This window comes from Scophthalmus maximus, chromosome 1 (genome assembly GCF_022379125.1).
Source record: "Scophthalmus maximus strain ysfricsl-2021 chromosome 1, ASM2237912v1, whole genome shotgun sequence".
Classification (NCBI taxonomy): domain Eukaryota; kingdom Metazoa; phylum Chordata; class Actinopteri; order Pleuronectiformes; family Scophthalmidae; genus Scophthalmus; species Scophthalmus maximus.
In genome coordinates, this window is record NC_061515.1 from 24,770,126 (window position 1) to 24,787,009 (window position 16,884).

The window sequence follows — 16,884 nt, forward strand, 5'->3', positions numbered from 1 at the left end:
TCAGATTAAAATATTCCTTGTTTGTAATGTGTGTGCTAAGTACCAATACATTTTCTAATCAATATCCAAGGCAAATATTCAATCTGCGTTCCTGTATTGCAATGCGAAGGTTCATTTATCGTCTGTTAACAGAAGTAGAAAGGGAAGGTGACGACATTTCATTGCGGTGGCTCAGTGGACGAGCACACTGACCTTGGATCAGGAGGTGGAGTGTTCAACATCCACCTCGGGCAGATCCAGGGCACATCCATTGTCTGTAGTCACAGCTACAGATCGATGAAGTACAATAAAACAAACTACAGCATGTGGAACTTTGGAAGGACTTCCACTTAAGTGAACGTTGACCAACGTGGTGTTGTATCATGTTTTTTTTTTATTGTATTTCATTTACATAGCTGTCTCTTCAGTTCAGTTCCTCATCTTGAGGAATTTTAATCTATCCTCCCTGAGAAACTCTTAAGATGAGTCTTCTCAGGCACCAAGCAAGGTCATCTCATCTATGGCAAGCCAAAACAATCATTGAGCAGCTGAAGTCTCACTAGTGGAGTCATAGTCACGGGGAGATGACGACATTACCCTAAACTAAAAACACTACAGAGACCGGGAACAGGCAGACTATCTTGGGACGCCAAACACAGTGAACCTGTTGATCTCTGTTGCGAACCAAAAGTCTATCCAATGTTGAGCTCTTATAATAAATACTTCTGCTTAAAACATCGGATGAATTTGTATTTCTGTGGCCGGTGTGGCTCAGTAGAAAAGAACACTGACCTTGGGTCAGGAGGTGGAGTGTTCAACAACCACCTCTTGCAGATCCAGGGCACATCAATTTTTTTCATTATAATCCATTTAAATAGTTGTCTCTTCAGTTCAGTTCTTGAGTCCACATAAAAACAACAAACCATAGTAAGGCCTATTGAGTAAATGTCATACTTACATGTATCTCATCGGGGGGCAACAGAACTAGAAATGGAGGGCAACAACTTTGTATTGCGGTGGCTCAGTGGACAAGAACACTGACCTTGGATCAGGAGGTGGAGTGTTCAACAATCACCTCGGGCAGATCCAGGGCACATCCATTGTCTGTAGTCACAGCTACAGATCGATGAAGTACAATAAAACAAACTACAGCATGTGGAACTTTGGAAGGACTTTGACCAACGTGGTTTTGTATCATGTTTTTTTTCATTGTAATCCATTTAAATAGTTGTCTCTTCAGTTCAGTTCTTGAGTCCACATAAAAACAACAAACCATAGTAAGGCCAATAGATGTCATACTTAGTAACTTATCGAGTGCCAAAAGAAGTAGAAATGGAAGGCATTGTCTGTAGACACAGACAATGAAGTCGAAGATTTTGTACCCAATACCAACTTTCATGTGGAACTTTGGAAGGACTTCCAATGAAGTCAACTTTGACCAACGTGGTGTTGTATCATGTTTTTTTTTAAATTGTAATTTATTTAAAATAACTGTCTCAACAGAGGTAGAAACGGAAGACGACGACAGGAATTGCTGTGAATGGTCTGGCACAGTGGACAAGAACACTGACTGTGGTTCACTAAGTCGAAGGTTCAACAACCACCACAATAGAGATTCTAGGTCTTGAGAAGGTTGACAGTTTTTGTACGCAATACCAACTTTCATTCAACAGAGGTAGAAAGGGAAGACGACGACAGAAATTGCTGTGGCTGGTGTGGCACAATGGACAAGAACACTTACTGTGGTTCACTAGGTTGAGGGTTCAACACCAACTGACTATAGATTCTCCAATAAGGGGGAGCACGTCAATCTGGTATCGAGTCTATAGACCGTTGAATGGATTTTGTGCGCAATACCAACTTTCATTCAACGGAGGTAGAAAGAGAAGACGATGAACAACATTGTTATGGCTGGAGTGGCACAATGGACAAGAACACTGACTTTGGATCAGTAGTTCAAGGGTTCAAGACCGACTCACGGAAGAGTGGCAAGACCGACTCACGGATGTGTGACACAGTGGACAACAACACTGACCTTGGCTCAGTAGGTTCGAGGGTTCAACTCCGACGCAGGGAGAGATAAGCATCCAGTGTCTGTATTCACAGCTAAAGGTCCATGGGGTATAACATGCTACGGCAAGGGGGAGCCAGGACTTTAGGTAGGGGGGGGAATCATTTTTAACCCTGTATGTAAATAATAAAGTAAATAATTGAATTGGAAGTCAAAGTACCTCCTAGAAGATACCTTAGATAATAACCCCAGATAGGATAAAGTCTCAACGCCTCTGAAAGTCTCTAGTTGGTAATCCAGCGCTGGGATGCACAGGTTAGTCCAGGGACAGATGAACAGAACCTTGATCCTGGTTGGTTCTTCTTGTTCTTATATACAGACAGTTAATAATAACAACTCTCTTAAAACAGTTGATAATAAGAAAATAAGACAGTTGTTCTTATTATCAACTGTCTTAAGACAGTTTCTTTTTAAGACTGTTATTAAAACAGTGTTATCAACTAAATCAAGTCAATAGTATATAATATAAGACAGTCTTAATTTAAAAAAGTAAAAACAAGAAGAACCAACCAGGTCAAGGTTCTGTTCATCTGTCCCTGGACTAACCTGTGCATCCCAGCGCTGGATTACCAACTAGAGACTTTCAGAGGCGTTGAGACTTTATCCTATCTGGGGTTATTATTTAAGGTATCTTCTAGGAGGTACTTTGACTTCCAATTCAATTATTTATTTACATACACTGGAACATGTTAATTTACAGGGTTAAAAATGATTCCCCCCCCTAAAGTCCTGGCTCCCCCTTGCCGTAGCATGTTATACCCCATGGACCTTTAGCTGTGAATACAGACACTGGATGCTTATCTCTCCCTGCGTCGGAGTTGAACCCTCGAACCTACTGAGCCAAGGTCAGTGTTCTTGTCCACTGTGTCACACATCCGTGAGTCGGTCTTGCCACTCTTCCGTGAGTCGGTCTTGAACCCTTGAACTACTGATCCAAAGTCAGTGTTCTTGTCCATTGTGCCACACCAGCCATAACTAATGCTGTTCGTCATCTTCCCTTTCTACCTCCGTTGAATGAAAGTTGGTATTGCGTACAAAATCCATTCAACGGTCTATAGACTCGATACCAGATTGACGTGCTCCCCCTTGTTGGAGAATCTATAGTCAGTTGGTGTTGAACCCTCAACCTAGTGAACCACAGTAAGTGTTCTTGTCCACTGTGCCACACCAGCCACAGCAATTTCTGTCGTCGTCTTCCCTTTCTACCTCTGTTGAGAGACAGCTATTTTAAATAAATTACAATGAAAAAAAACATGATACAAAACCACGTTGGTCAAAGTCCTTCCAAAGTTCCCCATTGTGTAGTTTGTTTTATTTGATTTCATCGATCTGTAGCTGTGACTACAGACAATGGATGTACCCTGGTTCTCCCCGAGGTGATTGTTGAACACTCCAATCTGACAAAGACTTTGAAAGACAAAGAATGTGTCACAGTGCAGGCCACTGATCTGATAATAAATAAATTAATATTTTCTGTTACACCAATGCAATCCATGTGTTTTGTGTTTACTGGTGTTAAATTCTTGCATTTTTCAAATAAGATGATATTGAGCCTGTTGCCTTCCCAAAGGAAGCAAATTGGGTTCTTTTTTTTCATTATTTACAACAACATCCATCACGCTACAAAAGTGTTTCAATGCAAAAAAGACTCTACAGGTGAATTGCTTACGTATAAATACAGATATTTTTGCATGTCCCACACTTCTGAATCCTCAACGCAGCCTTGAAATAATTTGACAGTAAAAGTATTTTCCAAAGCCAAACAAGCTTTTATAGAAACATAAGTTAGCAAGTGAGCAGATATGGTGCACCCATGGTTAACAAGGTCCAGAAAAAACAAGAGAAGGAGCCTCTTTTCCTGAGGAGGATTTATCGTGTGAATTAGTGAAGGAGCCTTTTTGCTGCTGTGGAGCTGCCGCCACAAGGACAAAGTCTCGAACTGTCATTAGCAGGTGAATTATATAACAGAAGACACTGCACAGAGCTTTTTATGGAGCTTCACATTCATCCATTTACACACGCACACACATTCATACAGCGCTTGCCTATCACACATCCTTCACACACATGGTGACACAGCCCTCAGGGGCAGGTGGGCAACTTTCACCTTTACTAGTACAAAAAATGTGAAATAAAAATGTAAATGGCTATTGATAGGAAAATGGTTAACCCATTTCTGGTCTGAAATTTCCATTTTACAGTGCAAATTTTGAAATCCCAGATTTTGATATTAGTTCTTACATCTGCAATTGCAATAGTTTGTAAACAAGTAACAGTAACGAGGGTTTGTGAACATGAATTAAAATGTATTAAAATTTAAATGTATTAAAATGAAGGTTATTGCAATATTGCAGTAACAGCCAAATTATTTACACTATAAAAAATGTATATGTTCCAGATTAAATTCTGAATGACTATATGGAATTTATTGTACAGTACCTGTTACAAGTATTATAAACTTTGATGGTTTCATTTCTATGCAAAACTGACATACTTGCAAAAACATTCAAGTTTTTATGAAGTCACACATTTAATAAGAAATGTTTCCCGACAAGGACAACAAGATGTTGTCTCGTCCTTGTGTTGTATTTGTATTTCCTTTGCTTTGCTTATATGTACCTACTGTATGTGTCTGAAATAAATATTATTATTAATAATATTAATAATAATATTGGCGAATTCTTATTTATCTTAAATTCACGTGAGCAAGTGCCTTGTTGATTCTGACGGGAAGAAAAAACACTTCAGCTGCACGTCAATAAGACAACTGCCGGGGTCTGCTGTGGTAAGTTTTATCAGCCTGATAATAAAGTTGTACCTATACAGTACCGGCGGTTTTGACGTTATATACATTACGTATATATATATATATGTATTGCTCGTGAGGCGTAAAGAGGGTAAATCAACACATGTTAGTTTGGAGTCTTGACCAGAGTGTGACCAACAAAAAAAAAATCACAATAAATATGTGAACTCAAGCAAAAGAAACGAGCGAAGCCCCCTCGCTCTGGACGGGTCCTTACCGTGAGATGCGAGTGATGCTGCAGCGCTCCAACTCCAGTGCGCCGCTGCGCTCAGTGCGCGCACTGGAGGACGCGTCAGTGAAGACTGAAGGAGCAGGAAAGCGAAAAATCTCCGAGACACATGACATCACACAGCAGGCAAACTCTTTCCCAGCGGCTCCTAAAGCTGGCCTTTTCTCATTGGAGGGGGGGGGGGGGTTGGACCCCTGTGTCCAATCGTGTCCACAACGATTGGACACGTCCCACTGGCTAGTGTGCGTACGCATATAAAGATAGTTGTATAAAGAGAATTTACTTACATACTTACTTAACTACTTACCTACCTACGATTCACACAGCACGCAAAATATATACAATATATACAAAAACAAGTGTAAAAAAATATACGAATTGCAAAAATGTAGAGAATAAGAATAATAAATATAAAGAATTTAAACTAATATTAATAGTGGAAATAGTGCAGTAGTACAATCAGTTACCAGTACTGTGCAGAGGAACATGGTAACATGAAGGTGCAAATGTGGCGGGATTTATGTTTTAATTTAGATTAAACAGAGTAATTATTATTATTATATTAAATTATTATATTATCATATATTAAATGTTAATTATATTAACATCTGATGACGCCGCTAATTAAATCATTCTGGTACTGTTTGTAATGTATCTTGAAATATAATTAAGGTAAAAATTAGTTCATGGCAATAACAGCGTTTCTGCATGCGTTTATATCATGATTCTCTTGAAAATGACATGTTGTTAAAATGTGAAACAGACAGTCGGACAGGACATTGGTTAAACCATTTCAGAATGTGTTGCATATTAAACCATTCATTTGGAAATGTATAAATCTGCTGAAAGCACACTGTGTACACAAACTGAAGCAGATTAGGTTGATCATTGTAATGTACGGTGGCCCTCGAGTGCAAAACAACTGGGTCAGATAACTGGGTGGAAGAGGCAGAATTGTGAGTTATAATAATCAGAAGGTGAAGTGAAAGAAAGTTCTTAATATGATGAATGCTACAATTCTGTGGCCTGTGCTACAAAACTATCAACCTCTGTAGCACCAGTGCTGCATGCAAAATAAAAGTTAACGTTCAGCCCTGTTGAAGGGAACAAAGTCTACTGACCCCCACAGATTAAGTTCACCAGGGACTAAGTTCCTGGTGGTTGTGATCGAATATGAGTGTACGTGCTGGTTTGTCTCGTTGTCAGCCACGTGACGCAGACAGGTGACGTGTGTCATTTAGCATCCGAATCCAAGACGAAGTTAAAAAAAAAAGAAAAAGAGGATAAGGCCAAACCTGTGTGAGGAGGCCTGTAGGTGAACTGGAGGTGAACCGCCTCCACTGACAGAAGAGCCACTGGACCATATATACACATGAGCTCTGATTACTTTTAATTTGACACTGTGTTCTTCCCATTGTATCCATTATTAATGAGTCCTAATGGGCTGCTCAGCACTGAATCCTTCTATTGATTACGTTTTTCTTACCTACAATTAGAGTCTCACATTTTATATATTTTTTGTCACTGTGTATTTTTATTGAATGTTCCATAGTTTACAGGACAAATATCACAAAGAAGTACACCTGTGAAAACCTGTCAATGCACAGTAGACTAATACAGTACGTCATTCAAGAACAATTTTACTTATACTTAATATTACTATATGTTTCTGCACTTTGACTCCACTATATTTCACAGGGACATACTGCGCTAGATGTTAATTTGACATTTTAATTTTTCTATAGCTTGACAGGTGAAGCTCAGGATGCAGGGAACCTGTAGGGCAGAGGTCAGAGGGGGCACTGTGAGGGGCTGAGGCTGTGGCCCGTGTCTGAGTGGAGCTGTTACTGCTGATACTTACAGATAATAGATATATAACTGATAGATGATTATTGTTTATTATGATTTACAGTTCATTTCAATAGTTCAAATCGTTACCAGAATCTATCATGAACACAAAAGGAAAAACACATTGAGCATGTAAACCAAATTGCAGTTAGGCTACTGTTCAACTGAAATGGCTCCAACAGAGTAGATAAAAATGCAAAGATGATCTCATAATTATGAAAAATATCACTTTAATTATGAATTTGGAAAATATATTATGACTAACTCATATCTAACAATCAAAGCAAGAAACATTGTAGGTCATAGTTGTGAGAGGCTATGAAAAGTTAAATGTACCAGATGAGATTCAACAACTAGAATGTTTTTTTTCCTGACATTATCTTATAATTATGAGAATTTTGAAATAAGAATTTAAGTAAAAAAATACTGAAATGAGAGGGGGGAGGAGACGGTGGATTTTATTTTCAAATGGCAGAAAGCTTCTATACAAAAATGAACTCAGGACAAAAAAAATAAGTCAGTTAATATACTGTCTACGTCCACATGAAGAGTCCATGATGTGGATGTTTTCCTGCTCACTCATCATATTTTAATTCAGATTGTGGTTCAGCCCTGACAAGACTTTCATGGTTGCTATGGTTATGTGGGGATTCTATCGTAGCATGCTCATAGAAACCAGGCAGATCTGTTTACCAATTAAATGCTTTGATTTAAATGAAAGGAATTAAAATGTAACTTTTTAGAGGATAAACATTAATAGAGCTTTGAATGAATTGTAATTCCTTATTACTACAGATAATATGTTGGTACCGTCTGGGGCCGCTCAGTATCCTCAGCATCCTGCAGTCAGGGGCCAAGGGGTTCTTCCTCCTTTCTGACAGGGTGAACGGGGTCGGGTTTCCCCGGACAAAGTCCCACTGGGATCCAGGATCTTTATGAATGTATGAAGTCTCACACAGTTAAACTGTTGCTTGCTGTTAACTGGGGCCTTGCTCTTCCTCCTGCTTCATCCTCTTCCTCAGCTGCTCGCCAATGTCAGCCAAGGGTTTCATTTTGCCACAGAGGGTCTTCACTACGTTGTTGAAGCGGCTGCTCTCCGTTTCTCTGCAATGACGGCAAAACACATTGCTGTAGAGAGATGTGGAGTGTGTACGTGAATGTTGAATGAACCACAGAAAGGAAAGAAAGAAGAAAAAGAATCTGCTTACAGGAGTTTGCGTTTCTGTGACTGTTTCATCTGACTGAAATCTGTCGGCTCAGGCCTCTTCACCGGCCTGTGGAGAGAAGGGGACAAAGAGACGGGACCGTGGTTACACAGACGACTAACACAGGGAGACACGTGTGCACACCTCTCCGTTTCAAACAAACCCCCGCAGCTCTCCAGTGATGCGATGGTGCAGAACACAGAGTTAGAGCCTTTTCTAATTTGACCATGAAAAGTTGGAAGAGGGTGAAAAGATTTAATTTATCATCTAATTGTCGCGAGACCCATGCATACACTAGACTGTCAATTAATGGGAAACACTGAAAATATTAATAATAATAATCAGCAGAAATCACCCAACCCTAGTCTATCATCTATCTAATCTATGTGACCGACTTATTCAGTTTTCATGTCTTGCCCACTGGCCCAGTTTTCTCTCTCCATCTTTTAGGGTTTCCTTAAGGTTCATGGTGCAGAGGCCAAATTGGGTTTTATTTTTAAGTTTTGCTTTTGTGAACTGGGTCAGTTTCCTGTAGGACAGTTACATGTGGGCCAGTTACCTGTGGGCAGGTTATCTGTGGGCCAGTTATCTGTGGGCCAGTTACCTGTGGGCAAGTTATGTCCATGATGTGGATGTTTTCCTGCTCACTCATCATATTTTAATTCAGATTGTGGTTCAGCCCTGACAAGACTTTTATCCGTGGGCCAGTTACCTGTGGGCAAGTTATCTGTGGGCCAGTGACCTGTGGGCAAGTTATCTGTGGGCCAGTGACCTGTGGGCAGGTTATCTGCGGGCCAGTTACCCGTGGGCCAGTTATCTGTGGGCCAGTTACCTGTGGGCCTGTTATATATTTTTATGCTGGTGTGGCAGCCCTGTGTCAGTTAACTTTTAGCTGCTGGACCTGGGCCGGTGTACGTGGGCTGATTCTGGGGCATCACTCAAACCGGGTCCGGCACAGGGTCTGGCAACCGTACTTGGGCCGGGTTACCTCATCCCGCCTGCTGGATTTGGGCCAAACCAATTTGGCTACTTGGGAAGATGTGGATAATAACACATTCGTCCATATCTGATGCCCACTGTGCAAGGTCGCACTCACATTTTGTTTTTCCTGCTTTTGCGGCGAGCAGAAGGGGCAGTGGGCGGGCCAATGAGCTGACAGAGCTCTGGGAGGGCGTCGGCCAGCGGCCTCAGGTCTCCCACCACGGGCATGGCCTGCCTGCGGGCCTCAGCTGCCTGCTGCTCCTGGGCCAGTTTGATGGAGCGGATCTCTGAGAGGAGACAGAGAGAAAAGGCAAATTACATCATAGGATAAACACGGTGACACTGTAGGTGAATGTCCGTGAAAGGGGAAAAAGTCAATTCGTTACAAACTGAAGTGCATTTACAGGAGAAGCTTAGTTTGAAGCACGGAACAGTTTTAAAGATGTGGTAAAATGAGGAGCACATCTTCCAGTTTGGTGTCTGTGTTTGAATACAGCTGATAAAGAACCTTCCTCTGCGTGTAAACACAATCCAACCATCTGACAAATTCTACTTTCTGGTATAATCCCCTTAAACCATGTGGATCTGAATAATAATGCAGACTGATAAGACAGTCTGCATTATTCAGTTCCAACAAATAAATGAAAAACAAACCTACATAAAAGTGAATTTCAGCATAATTCAATCTTCTCTTCAACGGAATGATAAAACAGGTTTTTATTGTCTTGTACTATCTTAATTCTTCATTTTTTTGTCTTATAAACGCTATCGTGTCATGGTGGACTTTTGGTTATGACTCCAAACATATACTGGTAAAGTCAATGAACCCCAGTCCATTCTTTTGTATTCCATACATTTCTCCCCATGTTTCCTCTTTTTGTTTGTGCTCAGACCACTGATTTGTGGTAAACGTCAGACAGATTTCTTGAATTATTAGCAGGATTGGTAAAAGATGTCTCTAGCAGTGAACAGTAGCCTCGCTGCTGCCCTTAAGTATGAAATATATAAATGTCTGAAAATGAACTTCATTCCTTTGAAGAACACAAAACACATGTATGATAGTGGAAATTGAATGAAAGTCACAATACAGACAGAATAATGGTATTGTAAATATGTGGAAAAATCGTCTGATATATTGAAATATTCTCAGGACATTTTATAAAAATTGATACTCTCACTCAAAATCCCTGCAGGAGTCGTTTTCACTATTTCTGTTCATTGTACAGTGCAATTGTTCTGTGCTGTTATTGTTTTTAAGCAAAGAATAATATTTTACAAAGAAGCTACTTTTTGTAATGTTTGTTGGTCAGTGTCCATACAACACATGGGTTGCAAGGATATTAATGGTGGTGGTCATCATTCATATACATTCAACATGTGTTTATGATTAAATTCATTACTACAGCGCACAAGTGTATAATTTTTCATAAATCTAGCCTCCTCAGACTGATGGATGGTACTTTTGAAATGTACAAACCTTTCTTCCGGACCCCCTTACGGGGTCTGACCTCCACCCAACATAGTCTGTCACAATCCTATGGGAAACTGCATGATCTGAAAACGGCTCCGGTTTCTTTCTAATTTTCATGCTAATCCCAGAAACGGTCGGCGTGGAGCCAGTCTCGAGTTTCAGCAGGAATGAATCACTCGGCCATTAGCACCTAATTATATGCCCGAAGAGGATGTGTGCCGTGCTACTGAGGCATTGATTGGCTCAGCAGAAGTGTTCAGTTACAGACCTGAGAGGAATGATGGGAGATGGTGGTGCAGAGGAGATCATTACGCTAAAAGACGGTCTCTCGCACAGAAAAACCTGAACTGACTCGCTGTCTCAGTCAGAGACGTATCTCATCTGCATGGGAGTATGTGAATCATGGAGTGAAAATAAAGAAAAGTGTGTGTAGATGTTGAGGTCAACGATAGAGCTCTGTGAGATACACAGACAACACTTGTTAGTACTGTAGGTGTTTTTCAGCACACTTTCAGGTATCGGAGCTCTTTTTCCTCGTTTCGGTGCCAGATAATCTATCAAACTTCCATCATGTTCGTCACTGCAGGGATTCAGTTTTGCTCTATCGACTGCCAATCGTCTGATATGTTTGTTCGTCAAATGAAGGGAAATGAAGCAACAAAAGGAAAATACACAACACCATCATCGAGTAATAATGTATCTTAAAGGTGTTGGATCCAAGCTTAACGGAAGAATATCATCATGCAGTCATCAGTGGAGAAGATATATACAGTACAGTGTAAATCTCTATAACCCATATAAGTTCCTCCTGAAGAGCCGATTGTCAATATGAACTCACTGTTCATCCACTTCTCCCTTCGCTCCTTCATCTTCTCTTTCTTTGGCTTGACTTTCCTTTCTTCTGTGCCTGTGAAAATGACACACACACACACACACACACACACACACACACACACACACACACACACACACACACACACACACACACACACACACACACACACACACACACACACACACACACACACACACACACACACACACACACACACACACACACACACACACACACACAGTTAGTATTGTTTTTTCAGACATGAGCATCATGCTTCACTTTGTGAGGGATACATCCCGTCAGCTGAACGTGCACGTGAACATATTCGTCTCCATGTCAACACGGAAAACTGCAAATGCTCATAAAGACCATGTTGAAAGCTTCAGTTTGACCTGATCATGTTTTTTTTTGGTTCAAAATTTCCAGTCAACAATAAAGTTTCAAAATTTGATTTGTTCTGTGATAATGATGGAAATGTTTGCATTGACTTTACTATCTGTTCAACTTATACAATCTTTGACACAGGAGGGATTTCAATTATCTCTGAAAACAGGTATGTCAGGATATCTACACGTGCTTAATGTGTTCTATAAAATGTCAGCAAAGAAGTGGTGAAATTTGGAGATCTGATGTTACGAATACCACAAGAAAAGGGCGTTCATATGGACGACACTCATGAACAATAGACACAACCGCAGCATGACAGCAGGTCTTGATAGCATGTCTAGGTACACACAGCCCACACTCAGAAACTTTGTGGTGGCACTAACAGTCACTGCCCTCAGCTATGCCCTAGTGTTTCTCCTATTGTTGAACTGTGTGTTAGCAACACCTATTAAAATCCCCCTAAACATGAGCGCACGCTCGTGCCCATACACACACACACACACACACACGTACGTACACAACCACTCCAGACAATCACAAAGCAGACAACTGGAGACTCCCCATTCAAAGTTCTGACGCTGTCCGTGGTGCTGAACACATTCTGGTCGACGTGCCAACGCTCACATAACAGCCTGCTGCCCGTGACTCAAACCCCCACCACAGCCCGACGTCTCCACCATCAAACATCCCAAATGAAGCCAGCCTTCAACTAACCAGTCAACACAAAGTTAGCACACACGTGGCCTACGTTAATAAGCATAAAACAAATCAAAGCACAGCAACTCATTCTAGGCCCACGCAGCGCGAATGACGGCACAGACAGTTTATTCATTCAGTCCGCGCGCGAGTTATCACAAATGAATGTGTTATTACAGTACTTTATCCTATCCCATGTGCTGGAGTGTCAGTCAGTCGGGTGCTGAATCTCCAGAGGTCCCGACTGGCCCTTATCTGCCACTGCACTGCCAAACTACACAAGTGTTTCTGCTGCTGTTTGCAGTTAGAGAACAAGCACAGATAGACATCTACTGCTGACAACAACTGTGGGTAGAGGTGGAGAAATCTAATCTGTCAGGGGGGGGGGGGGGGGCTGGCACAGTGGGAGCATCGTCTTCCCACTGTTAGATGAAATGGATATCTGTGATTAGGGCTGACTGAACACCCCTCACCCACCCAGCTCCATTCTGCCCTCACACTTCTGGGCAATATTGTCTTAATGTTGACGACTGTTTTTAGTATTTTGGAGAATTGTGGAAGTAAAGAGACGGGTCTATGAAGAAAAACAAACAATCGGATGATGGATATATATATATATATATATATATATATATATATTTAAACAATGATGGAGCTATACTTGACCCATCTGGGGTGTGTTTTTTACTCAAAATAACTGTGTTTTTTACTCAATATATATATATATATATATATATATATATATATATATATATATATATATTGAGCAGTAATCTAAGGAATAATCAATCACTTTGGACCCCACAACCAGGCAGCATGTCTTTAACTATTAAATATGAATGCACAAATGGGTGAATGTTTCTCTGAGGCGAGAAAGTCGTGACTTTAGGTCAAGATGCTTTGTTGCTGTCAGTCAATAACTGGCCTACAGTGCCTGTTTGTCCTCATGGTCAAAATCATATTGACGTGAGTGTGAATTACACACAGACTGTATGAGTTCAGGCACATACACTTCAGTACACAATACAGAACATTATGCCAACCTTTTTCAGAGCCGACTGACGGATTGTAACACCCGCAACGATAACCGATAAATATATGACACTGTTGGATATAATAAAGAAATATGTTGCCTATTTGAAAGCCTTCGATTCAGTGGTGGCCAAGTCTAGTTGAAAATGACAAGACATCAAGCAACGTCGTCAGAACAATAAATTCACTTCTTAACGTCAAAGGAGAGGTTATAGAGCCAACGGCATCAAGGTTATTCTATTTTCATGAAACCAACCTACTGCTTTGACAATGATTACCTAGTATTTATCATACTGATATTATTTATCTATTCGTATGTATTGTTGTGTTTTAAGTAGTGCATTTGATGTAATGTGGTGAAACAATTAGAATAGACTAGAGTATTTTATAATCAATGAATAATGTAAAACATGTATCTCCGTTTGTCCCTTTTCTCAATAACACAACAGATTCAAAAAATAATGTAAACAATAGCAGTCTGGTGAGGCCTCATGCCTTCTTCAGACTCATCCTCCGTCACTTCACTTCATGCATTTGATTTTCTTTTTTCCCTCTTGGCCACAAAGAGCTCTGCTCGGGTTTGTGTGGCCACATCTTTGCTGAAAGGAGATGTTCTAGCAGACTTTATTAGTGGGACAGAAATCCCAATAATGACTTTCAGTTAGTCTGCTGTGGCCACGTGAAAGAGAATTCTAAGCCTTTGGCAGCATCTAGTGGCCAGAAAACACAATCCTTCAAGAGACAACTACAGTGTACCCCAATACTGAGATAAGTGGTGTGGTCGACTTATCTTTCCTATCTACTATTCCTCAGTGGAAAACGTCACGAGGTCAAGGAAAGGTGTAAAGGAGGACGGCGGATGTCATTGACCTGATGTTCGTGCAAAGCGCGTCACGTTAAATATCGCTGCAGCAATGAATTGTGGGGCGTCTATTTGTCCTTTACTTTTCGCATAAGAAGGTCCAGTGTACCATATGCTAAAGGAGATAGGAAAGGAAGCATTGGAGCTCCTTTCTTTAGCATTTAGAGAATCTGAACAGCTCTTATCATGGCTGCCGATGAAATACTTCCGGGTCACTTTAATATTTAGGAAACTTCCTGAGCCAATGTGACAATTCAACCGTACCCAAGACTTATCTTATGAGGAGGTGGCATGGTTGAAAAGATTGTGAACCACAAACATAGAAATCTGGCAATGGTCTAAATTGTTTTAAAAACTACTTTCTCTTTTATTCCTAATCTCTCTCTCTCTCTCATAGGCGCTCGGTTGGATTCAGGTCAGGGGAACGAGAGGGACCAGTCAATGGCATCGATGCTTTCATCATCCAGGAGCTTCCTAAACACTCTGGCCACAATCGCTCGGAGGATTTCATCCCGGTACCTAACAGCAGTCAGGATACTGTTGGCTATATGACATGTAGGTCTGTGCGACCCTCCACGGATATGCCTCCCCAGACCATCACTGTCCCACCCTCCAAACCACCGCGTCTCCAGACTCTTTCGATCCTGTCACGTGCTCAGTGTGAACCTGCTCTCGTCTGTGAAGAGAACGTCCCATCATTGACCGGACCTGCCAATTCTGGTGTTCTCTCGCGAATGCCAGTCAAGCTGCACACTGATTTGCTGTGAGCACAGGTCCCACTGGATGACGTCGGGCCCTCGTGGAGTCTGTTTTCTGATAGTTTGGTCTGGAACATGCACACCAGGAGCCTGCTGGAGGACATGTTGTAGGGCTCTGGCAGTGCTCCTCCTGTTCATCACGCAACGGAGCAGATACCGGTCCCGCTGCTGGGTTGATGCCCTTCTACACTCCTGTCCAGCTCTCCTTGCGTGACGGCCGGTCCCCCTGTATCTCCTCCGTGCTCCTGCAGACTTTGCCTGGAGACACGGCAAACCTTCATCCCGGAGGAGCTGGACTACCTGTGCAACCTGATGTTGTGCTGCAGGTTTCCGTCTAGAGAAGAATCAGTCAGGAAGGAGAAGGAGAGAGCAACTGTCTGTGGCCACCACATGAAAACCATTGCCTTTGTGGTGCTTGTCTTGCTTTTGCCTCCATCGCACCCGTTGAGATTGATTAACAGTCACGTGTGCTTCCTAAATGGACAGATTGAGATGGTCCCTGGAGTTTAACTGACCCGGCGTTCTGCTGTGACCACGCAAGTGGTTTCCACTTCATTCTTTGAGCAGCGTACTTAAGGTCGAGCTGCGGGACATTCATCAAACCAAATCCGATTAACCTCCAACAAGTACTCACCTTTCCTGCAAGGCGTGGGAGTGTCTGGAGCCTCCTCGAACTTCAGTGTTTGCACCAGAGCTTCTGGGGTGATTTTAGTGCCGGCGAAGATTCCGGCGGGGAAGGAGCTCTCCGCAAGGGGCCGGGGGGCCTCCACATAAGAGGGAACAGGTATTATTATCTAACACATGCATCCAATAATTCATCAAAAAGGAGGCAGCAATCATTCTGGTTAAAGATACAGTTTTATATATAGCTATACAGTTGATTCACCCTTTCTCAATGTGACTTCAAAATAAAACTCAGGGTTGAATGATTGAGTGGGTTCATAAAGGTGAAAACAAGTATTTAATAGATGTATCGCAGTGACTTGTCACAGCCAGTGTTTCCGTTTGATCTGCGACTGTAAACACCAGGTTTATTCCGACAGGCTCAAACGGAAACACGTCCAGCAGCTCCGCCGTCCACACCGACCGGATCCGACGGTTCGGTTCGGTTCGGTTCGGTTCTAAACCGCAGTTCTGGACACTAGCATCGGTCCGCTCGGTGCCACGATCACAGCCATTCATCCACATTTTCTCTGACCCACCTGATCGCCGCTCTGCGGGTCCCGGACGCTCGGAGGCGACAACACGGGGCACGGCGCCGCGCCGAGGCCGCTCGGCTGCACCAGCCTCACCGCCTCCTGGTGGAGCTTCTGTCGGACGTGTTTGATTTTGCCAACCATCTTTAATCTGTGTGTGTGTGTGTGTGTGTGTGTGTGTGTGTGTGTGTGTGTGTGTGTGTGTCTGAATCTGGGATGACTGGTCTCCCACCTCCGTCGTGTCGCTGCTCACCGTGTTGGCAGCGTGGGTCGAGCGTCAGGTCTGCTACAACACCACCGGAAGTCCATCTGGTGCAGACGATGCCGGGGTTCATTGTCTTTTTGATTTAATGACCTTCGTGGTAAAGTGCTTTCATTTTGATAGATGTTTTATTATCAGTGTATAATGTTTGATTTCCTTAAAAGTCCCGTACAGGTCACAGTAATAAGCAAAGCTTTTATTGTGATAAATGAATTATTCGATAGAGGCACGTCTGCTTCTGGGAACACAGTAGCTTGACTTGTGTA

The 16,884-nt window shown here is 42.0% G+C and overlaps 2 protein-coding genes and 1 long non-coding RNA gene across 4 annotated transcripts in view; 1 reads left to right on the forward strand and 2 right to left on the reverse strand.

Moving 5' to 3' along the window:
• The window catches only part of LOC118298938 (double-stranded RNA-specific editase 1-like), a 28,349-nt gene extending 23,156 nt beyond the window's left edge, over positions 1–5,193 (reverse strand). Inside the window, exon 1 of the mRNA XM_047331098.1 lies at positions 5,074–5,193. The gene's annotated coding sequence lies outside the window, so the exon portion shown is untranslated. The remainder of the gene's footprint in view (positions 1–5,073) is intronic.
• LOC118299013 overlaps positions 1–16,506 on the forward strand; it is a 41,161-nt gene extending 24,655 nt beyond the window's left edge. For both annotated transcript variants that reach the window (XR_007030496.1, XR_007030495.1), the window contains exons 10-11: positions 14,800–15,944; positions 16,204–16,506. This is a non-coding gene — a long non-coding RNA (uncharacterized LOC118299013). The remainder of the gene's footprint in view (positions 1–14,799; positions 15,945–16,203) is intronic.
• Positions 6,600–16,863, reverse strand: slx9 (SLX9 ribosome biogenesis factor). The gene is made up of 6 exons (XM_035622267.2): positions 16,363–16,863; positions 15,795–15,924; positions 11,429–11,497; positions 9,235–9,406; positions 8,142–8,207; positions 6,600–8,037 (listed from the first exon to the last, which is right to left on the reverse strand). The coding sequence occupies exons 1-6, from the start codon at positions 16,498–16,500 to the stop codon at positions 7,911–7,913; spliced, it is 702 nt and encodes a 233-aa protein (XP_035478160.1). The 5' UTR covers positions 16,501–16,863; the 3' UTR covers positions 6,600–7,910.
• Between the last annotated feature and the right edge of the window lie 21 nt (positions 16,864–16,884).